The sequence below is a fragment of the Acanthochromis polyacanthus genome, chromosome 14, assembly GCF_021347895.1.
Source record: "Acanthochromis polyacanthus isolate Apoly-LR-REF ecotype Palm Island chromosome 14, KAUST_Apoly_ChrSc, whole genome shotgun sequence".
Classification (NCBI taxonomy): domain Eukaryota; kingdom Metazoa; phylum Chordata; class Actinopteri; family Pomacentridae; genus Acanthochromis; species Acanthochromis polyacanthus.
In genome coordinates this window covers 19,085,483-19,102,927 of record NC_067126.1, presented here as the reverse complement: position 1 = coordinate 19,102,927, position 17,445 = coordinate 19,085,483, and the positions used below count along the sequence as shown (strand labels likewise).

Below are 17,445 nucleotides of genomic sequence, written 5' to 3'. Positions count from 1 at the left end.
CATACAAAACCATTTTTGAATGGCCATGGAACAATATTTGGACAATAGTCAAACACTGGTAGATTGAAGTTGTCTGATCAGAGGCACCAAACCAAAGCTGCACGCTCCTAACAAAACAGAAGATCTCAGCAATTATGACCATTTTATGCCACTTTGCAAACTGGTTAGACTAATCATGCAATGCAGTCACCAAGTGTTCCCAATCACAATTACATATCTACACATTTATTGTTGGGGGCTGCACAGTGTCTCAGTGGTTACTACTTGGGCCTTGCAGCTAGAAGAGCCATGATTTGTGTCCCCACCTTCCGGGGATCTTTCTGCGTGGAGTTTGCATGTTCTCCCTGTGCATGCGTGGGTTTTTTCCAGGTACTCCAGCTTCCTCCCTCAATCCAAAAACATGCTGAGATTAATTTGTAACTCTAAGTAGTCTGTAGGTGTGAATGCAAGTGTGACTCTTGTCTCTATGTGTAGCCCTGTGATAGACAGGTGACCTGTCCAGGGTGTCCTCTGCCTTTACCTCAAGTCAGCTGGGATAGACCCAGCGCGACCCTAATGAGAATTAAGCGGTGTATAGATAACGGATGGATGAATGTTGTCTTGTTGTTATTTACTGTTGACCCTATGCACTATGCACCCCCCCCCCACACACACACAAAAAATGAAACCTAATTTTTTTAACCTTTAGGATGTCCTAAATGAGACTTTAGTGGTAACAGTAAAACAACTCATTCTCACTATAATTTTTTACTTTACCAGGAAATGCAATTTTTTCCACAAATTTTTCGGTTCTTTTTTTACTGAAAATTGACATAGCTATTTTAGCCATTTTACTCATGGCAATCACGTCATGTTATATATAATATAAAAGCTCAGAATTTTGTAGTTTACAAATACCATCATATTGTTCTTATATTTTCATTACAATAAAAATGACATATGATACAATGACAGCATGTCTCAGAGTTAGCTTTTTCACGGAAATTTTTAATATTAGCAACAAAAATTTTGTTTTATATATATATATATATTTTTTTTTTTTTTTTTTTTTAATTTTTTTTTTTATTTATGATTTTTTTTAGATTTATGCCAAAATTACATTTAGGGTAAATCAGCTACATCTAGATAAAGGTGAATAGAGTCAAAGTAAAAATTTATGACAGCTCCAGAGCAAACAGAGCCTTTACAATTGTAGCATGTACCAGTCTGTGTGTGGTGCTGGTGAGGACACCCTCCCCGTCAGCCTCACACAAGATACACCCACTAAACACGGAGCTGCATTTCTTCACAGCACCCACTGTAACCCATGGTGATGGTGAGCCTGCCCAGCAGCCAGGCATTATGCAAATGTAAATCATGCTTGACTGGCCACAAGACTGTGTGTGTGTCCATGGCATGGCTTCACATTTCACCCAAACTTTATTGGTGCCAGTGGCCTTTTGTCCGCTTTAATTGAATTAACTTCACAGGAACAGACCTTGTTGCAGGAGAGCGATGGGACACTGCGCAGCCATCACCTCAGCATGGAGGGGTTTAACAGTGTTTACATTGGAATCTTTCAATGCTTCAGAAGAAAAGAGGTTCTCTTTTACTAAACTTTATAACTTAGTCATGTTTTCTTTTTCAAGAGGTGCATGACACATTTGTCACACACAATAACCGCTGTTAGACTCATTCACTGTCTCTTTTATGTCATGTTTCTACCCCCTGGGAAAATGCTTCAAAAGACAAAAAGTCCAACATCTTAATACCAGCTGTCTTTCCTACTTGTGCCGGTCAATCTGAAAAACTGCGATCATTTCAGTTCATAGCTACAGTTTTCAGAAAAGCCCCTGAAAACCTTTTGCCTCAATGAGCTTGTTAGCACTACTGATGGGATTTTAAGTGAACACACTATTTTCTGCCAAATAATTTATGGGTATTTTATGGGACATAATTGTTTTTGTCTGTGCTCCTCTTACTGTTCTCAAAAGGGTGGGGATCGGTCAGAAAAAATGATGTCATATAGTCCACCAATCAAAGTTGAGCCAGAAAAAGTAAATCAAATCTGATGAAACCACATCCACATAGTCTTGATGAAGCTGATCAGCTCCACAGAGCATTTGTTGCAAACAGTACAGTATGACATTTATATTCCTTCTTCACCATTTTTGTGAGTAAATGTAGGATTAAAAAAGAGTCAATGGCAATGTCCCCATCTGCTGGTTAAAAAACCCAGTATCTTAAAATCATACCAAGACATTTTAGCTTCTGCTTTGAAGTGCCTGCTACATTTTAGAAAACTGCCATCAGATAAAACGCAGCAGTCTGCTCTTGTTTTGACTACAGGGCACTGCTCGAAAGATTTAATGTATTCCCTGTTTACTGGCTGTCTTCCTTTTTCTTTCATTTGTCTGGGAACAAAATGGCAGAGACCCACCCAGACGCCAAGCAAACAGCGTCACAAAGTTTTCTCCACAAGATAAAAGACTTGTGGAAATTCAGATGTTTGGCCAGTGTCTGAGATAATGCAGCGCAAGCACGTTTGTGTCATTGCGATGCGCTAGATTTTTGCAGTTACAGACTTGAATTGGACAATGACAGATCTGTGGTGCTTAGAGTATGGCTGGTGTTTAAGTTAGACGTGCATCAAACAGCAACTGCAAATCACACGGGCTCTGAGCTGAGCCTACATAAAGCATCTAAAGGGTGGGATTTACTGTTGTGAAACATCAGATTTCCCTCACAGAAAGATAGAGTTGACTTTACAAAAAAAAAAGGAAAAAAAAACACATTCATTCTGAGTCAACTGTGCACAGATAAATGGTGGGTATGGCTCTCTAGTGACGGCAAATAATCCTAGTTTTCTTTCTCTGGATCTATTCGTGTCAGTCATACATTTAACTGGGTCGAATTATCCTGGAGCCTGGTGGTTATATAGAAAATTATTTCATACGTATTTACACAGTAGAACACCCCTCCAGCTACATATTTCACTCATTAAAAAACAGCCAAAAAATGCTTTAAAGTCCTGTCTGACCCATGTTCCAATGAGTGTGAAGCTATTGAAGTTGTTGACGTCAGTGTAGGATGGAACACAGCATCTGACTGAACAAGTCTGCTAGCACTAAGCAATTGGAAAGATTCTAACTGCATTTTTTTCTGATAGCTATTGCGATTCAAGCTTAACTTGAATAGCATGGTATTCTGAGATACTATCAAAATAAACTAACAGTCCACATTTTTCAGTCCCCTCTCATCTTGTGCACTTCTCAGAAGACAACTTGACTGAGGCATGTGCAGGAGGAATTACATATCTTTTATTCAGCATTCAGAGTGGTGTTAATGGACGGCATGTTGTTAGTGAGGTAGTGCATTATGGTCTTCGTTACCCCACAGTGCCTTTGTGAGGCCTTTTCATGCACACAGAACACAGAAATGGTCTGTTCACTCGACTTGGCTAGAGAATCATTACCTTCACCATTTGACGATGCATTTGTACATACAAAGATGTCTGTAGTGCTTTTAATAGTGCTGATAGCCTGTGATGTGGTTATTTTTTTTTATTTATTTTACAATAGGCCTTGCACAATACTATCTTAAGTACATGTGTTGTCTCAAACCTGAAATACTCCCATACCACCAAATGTTTATTTTCTTACTGTCCAACACTGATTCTGGTTCAACAGAGGCCATTTATCTGAACCACAAATGTAACGTTTTCTTTGGGTTTCACATGCTTGCTGTTGGCAGGCATAGACATGGATGCATTGGGCCACTACTGACTAGCGAGCATGACTTTGTAAAAGCACCAAAATGACAGTTTAAAGGCTGGGTCAGATGCACTGCATAATGTACACTACCATTCAAAAGTTTGGGGTCACTTGGAAATGCCCTTATTTTTGAAAGAAAAGCATTTCTTTCACAAAAGATAACATTAAACTAATCTGAAATCCAGTCTAGACATTGTCAATGTGGTAAATGACTGTTTTAGCTAGAAACAGCTGATTTTTAATAAATATCTACATAGGGGTACAGAGGAACATTTCCACCAACCATCACTCCTGTGTTCTAATGCTACATTGTGTTAGCTAATGGTGTTGAAAGGCTAACTGATTAGAAAACCCTTGTGCAATTATGTTAGCACATGAATAAAAGTGTGAGTTTTTATAGAAAACATGACATTGTATAGGTGACCCCAAACTTTTGAATGGTACTGTATATCCCAAACTGCAGACTTTGATTGGCTAATTGCACTATTTCAAAATATGACTTCAAATTGAAACAGATCAGCCCTAAACTATACTGCAAAATTTTAATTATTAAGAATACAAACCATTTAGGACTACTAAAAATCATTTCCATTCATCTTGATAAAATGATAAACGTTTCAGTCACTATTTCCATGTTGCGCTCCTCTGTTTCCACCCTCTTCTGTGGTTTAATGGCACCATCTGTTTATCTTGACACACCTAACTTGCAATATTCAATCGACTCTGAGCATCTATTGACATTAACGTCACGGATTGAGCTCCAAGGCCAAACACCACATCGTTGCTGTGGGCTTTTAATCCGGATGAGACAGCAGTGCCCAATAACTTTGAGGAGGCAATCTGATGGATTTGCAGCAAGCAGCTTGCAGTCAGAGGCACTAATACCACTAATCTAAAACTAATATAGGCATAAAATGAACAAAGAAAGACAATTAAGATGTTCATGAAAACTATTTCTTACAGCTCAACTAAAATTTCATGACTGACAGCCTGACGAAATAAACATATTTCCTATGATTGTCTGCGGCACAATTTCAATCCTTTTCTTGAAATCTAACAGCCTTCTCTGGGTGTGAAGGAGTTCCCTGAGCACTCACCTCTGACCCTGACATGCCAAGTACTAATCTCAGGGTCTAAATTTAAGAATGCACACATGTTAAAGGCTTGGCAGCAGTAGAGCTTAGCAGTAATATAAGACAATGGCACAAAATGACAGATGTCGGGAACGTGACACAAAAGTGAAAGTGCAGAGAAAGGAATGCTATCCAGTGCAATAAGGAACAGTGTTGGAGTGGAGGGAGCTGTTCACTGCTAATGCAGCCAATAAAGCAACATGTGCAGCTTCACGTTATACTGTTTAAAAGGCACCTTACCTAACAACAGACTGTGAAATCCATTATTGTCATCTCTGAAAGTGGGAGGCCAACCTTTCAGGAAACATTTGGAATGTGATTTTTAACTTAATAATCCTGACGTAATGTAATATTGCTTCAAATTTTTAATCAAGATAAAATTTGATACTGTAAATGGTGACAATTACAAATCACTCAACATAAAATAAAAATGACAAACTAACAGCAATGTAATGCAAGAGAAGCTGGTGCGACACCTGCCACTTTCAACGGTTCAGACAATTCTGCAGCGACTTTTTATGCAACTATAAGTCAGTGTAGTTATTCCAAGTCAACAAGTACTATGTTACTTGCATAGAAATATAACCCTCCGTCAGAGTTGATACACAGCTCCTAGCACCACAGTACAATAACGTGGAGGTATTCAGGCTATTTTCAGAGTCATACAACAGAGTGCCAAAGCAGATAGGCACTTAGAAGGCAAAGAAGCTGCAGATTATGTTCTCAGAACTCCTGTGACAACAGTCATGCAAAATGAAGTAGGATTAAAGGGTAAAACCCCTCAATTTGGGTAAGCCAATATGTTATTCTTGTTGTCTGGGAAAGTCCACACAGAACCAAAGAAACACTGTCTGCCTTACACCAAACGCTTCTAGGCCTTTATATCCAGTTGCTGCCGTGTAGTTTTCAATCCTAACTGCTGTTGGTCTTTGATGATTGCTTTCAACAAGGATGACACATACAGCTGCTTTTGTCCAATTTCATCTGCTATGCACAAAGAAAGAAAAAACTAAGACAATGTTGGCTTATTGCCAATAATTTAGTATTGGCCAATGTGTACATCAGAAGACAAGCAGCAAGTAATTACATATTTTGTACACCACAAAGCAGTGACAAGTTTATCTTCAATTCTAAACTGTTCCAATACACAGTACTGTTTAAAAGTTTGGGTCACTTACAAATGTCCTTATTTTTGAAAGAAATGCAATTTTTTTTCAATGAATATTAAAGTAATTAGAAATACAGTCTAGACATTATGAACATTGTCAATGATTATTCTAGCAGGAAAGAGCTGATATTTAATGAATATCTCCATAGGGCTACAGAGGAAGATTTCCAGCAACCATCACTCCTGTGTTCTAATGCTACATTGTGTTAGCTAATGGTGTTGAAAGGCTAACTGATGATTAGAAAAACCTTGTGTAGTTATGTTAGCACATGAATAAAAGTGCGATATTTCATGAAAACATAAAACTGGGTGACCCCAATCTTTTAAAAAGTAGTGTACATTTATGCTAAACAAGTAGAGACTCAATTCCATCTATAAAAGCAGCCTGCTCCATGGATTTAGATCACTGCCAGGCAACCAGATCCATTACAGGAACAGCCTCTATAAAAAGATATAGCAAATCTGTAGACAATTCCAGTCTGATGTTTATATATATATATATATATCTCAATGTATCACCCTATACATGAGAAACAAGATAGAATGGGGACATTATCAGCTTTAGTGTGAACACAGCATTGGAGGTGCCGTAAATACACTCCCAGACTGTATATATGAGACAAATGTGTGGCACGCTGGTGTCGCTTGTGTAGGATTTCAGGCGCGTGCAACACATGTGTAGCAATGGGTCCAAGAGTGATTTAATTAAAGATCCCTTCGCCCGGTGCATACAGTGAGACACACCCGCTGTCATTGACAGGGATCAGCACGGGAACGCTGAACATGTGCCCTCTTTTTAAATGGAAGGATATTGAATTTCTACTCTCGTTCTATTAATAATTACGGCACGACAAGCTTTTACTACAGAACAATCAACAGCCCGTGTGTTTCCCTGTGTTGCATTTTGACCCCTGGAGACACTGAAAACCAACACATAACGAGGAGAGCTGCTTTGGTCCAAAAACATGGAAAAAGAAGCACACTGATGTTCAAATAAATGACACAGTGAGCCATTTATACGTGATTGGAAACGTGCACAGTTCTGTTGCCTAAAGAGTACCAAGCTGTACAATTTTCTATACAGCTCTGCATGTGACAGTGAGTACTCTATATGTTAGACCCTAGAATGACCATTACGTCTCCCACACAGTCCACTGAGAAACGACATTCCAGTGCAAATACCTATGAAATTCTTGCACAGTGGAATGTCTAAGTGTGCAAACCTATCCTTTTAAAAAGCAGTGAGGGCGAACTAGCATCAATGATCTGCCTCAGCTTGTTACAAGCATTGGTGCAAAATGTGGAGAGAAAAAAAATCTGGGGTCTTTCTTCCTGTGTGTATTCAGAGTAAATGCAGCATGTCAAAGGGGGGGATTTATTACGTTCTCAAAGAAAAACATTCTCCCGATGATGAAAACATGATTGGGCGACCTGGGTAGCCCAGCCTAACTTCTGCCCCTCTGTCACAGTAATTACCCTTGGAGCCCTGTGGCATCCGACCTAGGTGAAAAAGACCCCAGGAAAAGAGAAGAGCCACAAATATCAACAAAAGACACATTTTGAGGCGAAAAGGATGCGACCTAGGAGAGCACAGCTCCCTGTCCATCACTCGGAAGTGTTGTGAATGGCTACAAAAGCCCCCAGAGTGAGACTTTGTGGGATTTCAACGTTGCCAAGGGCGAATGCCACATTGCCTTGCCAAGTATTAGGGAGAAGACAAGAAAATCCCCCCCACACGTAGAGAAATATCAACAAAATTGGAGCATAAAGGCCACATTCACAGTTACACAAAGCTATAAAAGCTGGATGGTATAGGGGTAGAGGGAGTTTATTATGTAGCACTGATGCCACAAGGTCTGAGGCTGAAGTGGAAGTAAGCTCTGTGCTTTACATTCCAAGAAAAGGGGCACACAAGTGCAACTCTGGAGGGAAAATACACTTGCCCTGTGCCTTAATCTATCATTCCGACTGTCATTCTATCCACTGTGCATTGCCAAGTGAATTAAAAACACTTTAAGAAGCTCAATGAGCGCCTTTTGTGTCCCTTTATCTTCTTGTTCCAGAGCCTTTGTGGGCAACGTTACGCATCACTGCATAAGTAATGTCTTGAAAGGCTATTTGGAAAAGAAATATCCGCTCATCGGATTCACATATCCTCTGACCGTGAGGCATTCAAAGTAAAAGGCTGTTTGACTCCCGAACAAACAGAAAACTTAAAATCAGTCAATGCCATGCTTGCTGTTGAAGAATTTATTCTCGGAGACTAAATAAACTCACAACTGTTTTGCTAGTACAGCCGTGTTCTTCATGTCTGCTGCTTTATGTCAGAATAAACTCTAATAACCAGGGCTTCTCAGAGCCTGGACCTTCGTTTGAGTTCAGCCCTCAGTCCAAATGTGAATCAAACAACAAGTCAATCCATACCAAGCCCACACCTCTCCGGTTATGAATGCAGTACATAAAGTGAACATTTGAAGCCTTGATTATACTCCCTTGCAGAAGCACACACTTAACAGCTGCAGACACCACAGACATGTAATTGTTGCTACTGCCTCCACTGGAGTCCGTTTGGAAGACTTCGTTCCATACGTGTGCAGTCGTACCTACATATTCCACACATGCAAACTACTGCCAAGCATGTATACTACTGCTCTTGTTGTGTAGAGGTCACACAGACCCAAATTCAAGGCTACACACAGTTGTTTCTAGAGGGGTCCATATGGACTCCCACAGAACTTGGAAGATGATGAAATTTATGTCACATGGAGCCAAGCGGACCCTTGCATACTCTCAGACATGGAACATGTAACACTAGCTGAAGTCATAAAGAAATATGGACTGTCTAAGCCATGTCTGCCTCAGTTTCATGCTGGTCCAATCACAAGAGATGTCTTGTTCATGGTATAATTATATATCAGAGATCAGGATCACACTGCATCTGATTGCTGGCAAACAGCACCATGTCTCCTAGGAGGCTCAAAACTATTTTAATTATCCTCACGGTCTTGAACAGATCCGTCGTAAAATTCATCAATTTGATAAATGTTATTTCCTTATCATTCTGGGCCTCTAATCTTGAACAAAAATCTGCTGTGAACCTTTCAGTAATAAGTTTGAGAACTCCGACAGCAACATATTCAAGCATGCATGAGTCAGTCATATTAGCCACGGGGACGGTGTTTTGAAGGATGAGAAAGGCATTAGAGACGAAGCTTACCACATCAAGACAGACAAATGCAAGTGATATTACAATCAGGTACTGATGCAGATTAACCAAATGCAATGTCTTATTATCATCGGAATCCTTACAGCATATCGTCTTTATTTAAACACAGTGGATTACTCTGTCATGTGAAGAGCAGCTGTCTGAAAAAGCTTTCAACTCTGAAATAAATTAAATGCCCACAAAAGGTTAAATTCCTGTGTGCACGGGCATTAAAAGGTAAAATGACAGGGGTTAACTCTGCTGAGACATCACAGCCCTCCGCTGGGTCAAGCACACACTGGGCAGCTCTCCACAGAGGAACACACAGAGAGGGTCTTGTTCTGTGGCTCATGTGCAGGTCAGCGCCGGCAGGTAGGAGTGAAATGATAGGCCTCCCCAGAGACGCAGCACAGAGGACACACTGTTTCGCACAGCTAAAGCATCCACTGGAATGCAATATGGGGCGGCAGGTAACTTTCAGTTCACCGCATACCTTTATCAAAAATCTTCAAATCCCAGGAAAGCCCCTGCCCGCCGCTTTGGTGGGAATTCAGAAACAGGGGAGATATAGAGCTGGACTTGACAGACTTGACATAACATCGAAATGAAATGAGAATTAATTTTGTAAGAAGGGATAGCAAGCCGTTACTGATGTCAAAAGTTTCGTCTGAACATCAGCTGAAATACATTAAAGGGCGGCCAAACAAACACCTGTCCTAGACCAGATTCAATATTGTTAAAAAGGCTGTTCTACAATACTAATTAAATTACTTTGGCGTAGCTATCATGAAGGAGATAAAAAAATAATAATTTAAAATAATTTAAAAATGTCCTTCGTATATTTTACATGTTAATTTCCTTCATGAAACACTATCAGTCAAGTCATATCTCACATAATTGTTGCCAATTGGCACTAAAAAGTACACTACCAGTCAAAAGCTTGGACACACCTTCTCATTTAATGCTTTTTATTTATTTGTATTATTTTCTACTAGTTGGAGAAACAGTAAGACAGAATTGTGGGTAATTTTTTATTTTTATTCTATTTTCACACAGGTCAGAACTAGGCAAATAACACAAATACTAAAAATTAAAAAGAAAGCAATGACTGCTCAGCCAACTAGGTCAAATCTCACACCAGTCATTGACCTAACCCCTAAAACTCTTTACCCACTCAGACCTTCCCACTCACTGCAGCTAAAGCACACCAGCTCACCCACAACTCTGCTCAAACACTAACAACACTGTGTACTACACAATGGCAACTTGTAATATTGTAACAATTTAGGGATGCATGTTTGAAAAAGACAATGAATGCAAAAAGTCCCATGCTGCAAGTCTAAAGGATTGGTACTGTATGCATAAGAAATCCTGGAGGTCTAAATCTGTGTTTTGGAGACTGCCCTCAGTACATTGTGCTTTTCAAATGGAAAAACCCAGTCGTATCAACAACTGACATGTCTTCCAGCATATAGAAAGAAAGGCCATATTGACATGTTAAGGAGGTTTAAAAAATAAAAAAAATTAAAAAAGGATATTTACCAAAGTGATCTGGAATCAGCATACCTTAAAAGTAGTCTCTGCAAATAAAACTATCAGACACTTCAGGGAAAAATATGTAGCAAGGGTACAAATTAACAGTCAACACTTAAATTTTAATAAAAGGAGTAAAGAAAAAAACAACTCAGTGATTAGAAACTGAAAGCAGAGACCAACCCTGGCCAAATACAGACTCCAAAGGTGAAAATTTTGCTTCAGTAAATGTAATCTAAATACATCTCCAACATCTACTATTACCTACTTAAGCCATCGTTTTTTTACATATTATGAACTACTCATAGCAGAGCACTCAACAATAATTCAAGTCACATGGTCAGCTGATTTCACTTTGAGCCAAACATCTAAACTAGTGCAGCTTTGTGTAGAACCATGAGGGCGAGCTGCTCCCAGCACAGGAGCTACGTACAACAAGCTAACTGTTCACTACCTGCCCAGTGTGAAATGGCAGGCAGCCAAAGTATGCAAGCAATAGCTCAGAAAGTCAACTGAACAATTACCAAGCCAAAGAGAGTTCAGATATTTCCAGGATGTTGGTAGAATGAATAAAGGTTAGGCATTATTGGATCCTAGACTTTCACAAAACAGATCACCAAGGTGTGAACTCTAAAAGCATGTTCACGTTCTTATCAATCAGGCATATGTACACTATCATTCAAAAGTTTGGGGTCACCCAGACAATGTCATGTTTTCCATGAAAACTCACACTTTTAGTCATGTGCTAACGCAATCGCACAAGAGTTTTCTAAACATCAATTAGCCTTCTAACACCATTAGCTAACACAATGTACCATTAGAACACAGCAGTGATGGTTGCTGGAAATGGGACTCTGTACAGCTCCATAGATATTTCATTAAAAATCAGCTGTTTCCAGCTAGAAGAGTCATTTACCACATTAACAATGTCTGGACTGTATTTCTAATACTTTAATCTTATCTTCAGTGCTTTTCTTTCAAAATAAGAACATTTCTAAATGACCCTAAACTTCTAAACAACAGCATGTGTACATAAACTTGGAAGTTTTTTTTCCTCATTTCTATGTTTAAAGGCTTAGATGTATCTGCATTATTTCTACTTTTAACATATGCAGATCTATGAAGTCCCTGCCTATCTCTCTCTCCATCCAGCCTTTAGTGACTCACTGCAGCTCAGCACACCAGCTCACCTCATCTGCTCAAACATTGTAAAACTAGTCTATAATACACAATGGCAAGTTGTAACATTAGAGCTATTCAGTCATAGCCTAGCCGCGCTAGACAACCCACGGCAACGAATTTAATTCTCTGCCAGGGTGGGTCTAGTTACCCTCCATAAGGCTCGAGGCTGGATTCTCCTAAAACTGGCCGGACCAATCACCATGAAGTGTAGAGTCAGAAGGCGGGCGTAACGAAGTGACGACAGAGGCGTGACGATTCTGACAGAAACAACCAGCGCACAATAAACAGTTATCTTTCGACTTGGCTTTGGCCACAGCCCTTAAAGATTTGAAGCTAAAATTCAACTTGAAAGATAAACAAAGGACGGCACTTAAGTGTTTCATTGAGAAGAAAGACGTATTTGGACTTATGCCAACGGGATATGGCAAATCCTTAATATACCAGTTGGCTCCGCGGCTCCGCTGGTTGGGAAGCTAATGGGACTTAGCCACAATCCGCCGGTGCTCTCGGAACTACGTCAGCCTATTCGTTGCGTTGATTGGTTGTATACCTACCCAATTGCTGCAGAGGGATTTGATAGACAACCTTTTAGCCCGCCTCCCTCCCTGTCGAGCTTCCCTAGACCCTTGTGCCGTCAGAAACATGGGTGTAGCATGGCTAGGCTAATTCAGTCACAAATACAAATCAGAAACCAATTCTGAAGAATAATGATACAAAAAGTCCTCCCTGCAGGATCGGTTCCTTAGGAAATCTTGACCGCCTGAATCTACATTTTTTAGACCATTAGGACGCTGCCGCCTTATGCTCATCTATGGTACTGACTTATTTCACACATCATGTATATATTAAAAAAAAAAAAAAAAACTACATGGACTTGTTAATAAAGTGAAGTATAAGAATGCCATTGTACCATAACACCAGACACAAAATGCACAGCACACATTCCTCCTGAATCCTATTCAAGAGCCCCTCATCTAGTTCAAAGTCTAGCTTGTGTGATTTTACATGAGGGTTTTACTTTCTGTCCGATTCTTATCGCTCCTCAAAGTGTCTGCACCACAAGCCTCCCTGAGTGCCACTGACAGGAGGATAAAACTTTTCTTCGTATGGGACACAAACCACAAGCAGCACACATGAAGTAGTCTCCCTGCACCTGCACTCACCTTCAATGCAAACATAGGCATGAAAAACAAAACAAATCCTATGCAAAAACAAAGGTACATAAACCCTGAAGAAGCAAAGGTGTTCAACAACCAAGTACAAAAGTTTAAATCCAGCATAAAGCTTTAAACTTATTTCTTCAAATTGTTGTGGGGCTTGTCAACCTATATTTAATGGGACACTGAAGAGAAACAGGAAACTGGTACAGAGTAGTGGAAGGATATTCAACCAGGGATCTGGTGCTCAAGACATGCCAACACCAGCCACTTGGATATCCGGTCACCCTAAAGCTTTAAACCCTCACAATACTTGTTCTCACAAATTTCATCTTTAAATCTGGACTAAATTGAGTCACATTCAGTCATAATGAATGGCAATTCTCCGATCCATAGTTTAATCAAAAATGTTCCTCTCATGGGCTGCACAGTGGTGTGGTGGTTAGCACCTTCGCCTTGCAGCTAGATGATCTCCAGTTTGTGTCCCGGTCTTCCAGGGATCTTTCTGCATGGAGTTTGCGTGTTCTCCCTGTGCATGTGTGGCCTTTCACTGGGTACTCTGGCTTCCTCTCACAGTCCAAAAACATGTTGAGGTTAACTGGTGATTCTAAATAGTCCATAGGTGTGAATGCGAGTGTGCTTGTTTGTCTGTATATGAAGCCCTATGGTAGACTTTCTTTCCTCCATCCTAAGTCAGCTGGGATAGACTCCAGCCCCCTCGTGATCCTTATGAGGATTAAGCAGTGTATAGATAATGGATGGATGGGTGTTCCTTTAAATCATAAGCGACTGCTGACTGTTCCTACCCAGCATGACTGACTTGGCCTCTTCACTTGAGTGACTATTTTCAACACTTTAGCACCACTTCATTATTTCAACCACAGTTCTGCTGGCAGAGCCGGGGCATTCATTTCCCACAGCTCTCCATGTGCCCACAGGCCTACACGCCTCAGTGCCAGCTGTTTGGCTTTGCCACCACACAGCTCAGTATAAACAGGGAAAGCCATCTGAGATGCACTAAAAGTATCTCTGCAGTGTTACTTCCCACAGCAAAGGAAGCATATTAATATATACACACTAAACATCCATGGTAGGCAATAATATTTGTGCATTATTTCACTGATGAAAGGATTTTCCATCCACTGTAGTGTTATACAACAGGTCTTCCACAGTAGGAACTCTGGGAATGCACAAAGAGGTGTGAATATTTACAGGAACAAGCTTCTAATTGGCCCATTCAGTCTCATTCCATTGTGGCGTAGAATCCAACAGCATGGACTGAGACATTTACTCAGAGTACACCAAAACAACATCAAATAGTAGTTACTGGTAGCTTCTAACTCCCGTTCGATGAGCATGTATGACAGCGAACAATGGACAGTTTGTTATGTCAGCCTATGTTTAATCTTATGTTGCTGGTGATGATGCCATTCCAAGAGGACATCGAGGGGGGGAAATGCCGTTCATTGTTCTTTTCCAGCTGTACGAGTCAGCTTGAAGCACCACACAGTACAATTTCACTACTGCTCAGGAGCACCTACAGGGGAGTAGGTAATTGTTTCTCCCATTGAAGCAGCCCTGAAAGAGGTCCTACAGGACTGGTTCCTGCAGTCAGAACACACACAAAGGTTCAGTCCTGCAAGTGGGAACAGCAAAGAGTGTCATCTGGAAATTCCCAACCAGCGGTGCAAGTACATCAGCTGTACAGTCACCATGGGGTGAAACTGTTTTAATTAAAATAGACAGAATTGAAGATGATGTTTTGATAAAACGACATTTTCACATTTATTTGTAGCACATTTATAGTCACAGTAGCCATGAAACTACCAGCCATACTAGGTCAAATGCAGAGAACCCACCTCCCACTAGCCTCAGTCAGCTGTAAAACCTTTACAGCTCGAAGTGCAGGCAAACTTGTTTGCAAGTAAGCAGAGATAAATGCTTCTCCCAGGTTCTATTTGTATAAATACTAACTTTCTTTAAAAAACAACAACCAATGTTTCCATTTTCTGGTGATTAACAGTGTTAAATAACTTCCATTTTAAAAGCAATAACACATTTGGAACAAGATGGGTGGTTAATAACAAGGTACCTGAGCTCATCTGTAGAGGAGTGTAACACTGAAAAGGTTATGAAACCTTGACCACAGCAAATATGCCTAAAAATGCACATAAAACTTGCAAAAAAATGACAGAGATGTTGTTGTACCTAGCAGCTCTGTAAAGATAGCATTAAATTGAGCTAATTTTAAAACTAAATTCAGTAAATCATCTGTGCAGAGTCAGATGTCTGATCAAATCAACTCTGTAATAGTCCAGTTATTTTGTAAGCAGTGAATCTAATGCACCCCAGTGAATGGTAAAAATAATCTACAATACTTGGTGTTCACCTCCAAATAACACCAAACAAACTCTCCCACCAGAGGCTCATTACAGCCACAACTTGGTCTCATAACTGATGTTGGGGATCAAACTGAGCCCACAACACAGTGATGCTGTTGATCTCTCTGCCTGTGAGGTGCTGATAGGAGGGTTATTCATCTGCACACAGAGCTTGGAGGATTTGTCCAAACACATGTAGAGGTTTGGATTGTCATCAGGGAATATTGATTCATATAAACAGGTCACTGAGCACGTTCCATAACACAGAAATCAGAGCGCCTCCATCTGCAAAGCACCTTTACCTTCAGTAACTTGTGCAGCTCTACCTAAGCAGCAAAGCAAAGTATCAGGGGAGAAGAGGGAGAAACTGGGGATTATTTCCATGACATCACCAAAGGTAGATCTTTTGATGCATGTTTTTGTCAAGCATGACTGAACTTGGACTTTCCAGAGCTGCTTTTGGCATCCATTATGGTGAATGGTTTACCTCATTCCTTAACAGAAGCACCGTTTGAAAGCCTAATGCCAGACACACAGTAGCATGCACACTTAAGCCCAAAATGATTCACACCCGTCAAATACAAGAAATTTCTCAGTTTTTTTCAGTTGCATATTAGTATATCACCTCAGATTTTAAATAAATAGGACACATAAGAAAGTCTGAAGCCATAGCCGATTTATTTATGATGAAAAATGTAAATAAACATCTTTAACAGGGTGAAAACAAAAAATCAAAAGTCAGAAAATTGGTTTAAAAAAAAATCAGAAATATTGAAAACAATATTAACACTTCAGACCCTTACAGACTATGGTTTGTTTCAACATCTTATGGGGTATATCCAAATAATTTTGGATATGGTGACTTTTTGTCACAGTTAAATGTAACAATTATGGTTCCAGACTTGTCCACATGTCCTATTTATGTCAAATCTCAGGTGAAATACGGATGTGTAACTGAAATTATTCAGAAATTCCTTGTATTTGACAGAGGTGTGAACATTTTTGGTCTTAAGTGTATGTGATGGCTGTGTTTGTGCTTTATTTACCTACCAGTGGCTGAATTCAGCTCTGTGTTTACTGACTGACCTACTGCTGGATGTGGGGAGGTTCCTTCAACTTGCAAGTGGAGGCAAAGGTCGAAAATCCTTATCTGACGTCCAACATTCTTACAGCCAGTTAAATCATAAATATATACGCAACTAAACACGTCCGATCTGCACTGAAAACGAGCTGAACAGACGCTCAGCTCTGTCTGCACCAACTCTTCAGTCACTTTTGACGCCCACTCGTGTCTGTGCGCATTTCCCACCCGAGCGTTTCTTCTCCTGCAAACTTCCCTTACCTTTTCCACGCTCCCTTTCTTCGTCTCCTCCTCATGTTGGTGAACAGGCATTTGCAGAAAGTCCTCTTCACAGCAGATGAAGCTCACCGTGCATCCCATCCGAGCAGACGTCCAGACCCATTCAGAGCCTCAGCGCCGGTTCTTGTGCTGCAGGTTTTCTGGTTATGACTTCATTCCTCTGCAGCACAGCCTGCCTGCCATCCCTGCGCTGTCACAGTAAGAAATGTGCAGGAGTTTGGGGGAGTTCCTCGCTCTAGTTTTGGGCCACCATGTGCTGCCTGGTGCCACACTGGCTCTTCCCACAGCAGACCCACTGTGGAGCTCCAACAGGTAGTCTGCCGCCTTTAACTCACTGCTGTCCGCCTGTCTATTGACTCTATGTTTAGGTTATCATACGGCTTTATGATTGGTGATTCAGGCTGTCATTCAACGCTGATTGCTTGATACCCTCCACGTGTGCAAAGAACTGTAACAGCAACTGATAATAAGCAGCTAAAAAAAATGTCCCGTACACTGTAAAACAAAACAATACATTTCTTAGGTATTTTCACATCAGCTTGTGTGTCCAGTACGGACTCAGTCGAGATGTTTC

General features: G+C 40.4%; 1 protein-coding gene across 1 annotated transcript in view; it reads right to left on the bottom strand.

Moving 5' to 3' along the window:
• tns1b (tensin 1b) overlaps positions 1-17,170 on the bottom strand; it is a 213,304-nt gene extending 196,134 nt beyond the window's left edge. Inside the window, exon 1 of the mRNA XM_051958597.1 lies at positions 16,854-17,170. Within this exon, the coding sequence (XP_051814557.1) occupies positions 16,854-16,952 (99 nt within the window). The 5' untranslated portion in view covers positions 16,953-17,170. The remainder of the gene's footprint in view (positions 1-16,853) is intronic.
• Between the last annotated feature and the right edge of the window lie 275 nt (positions 17,171-17,445).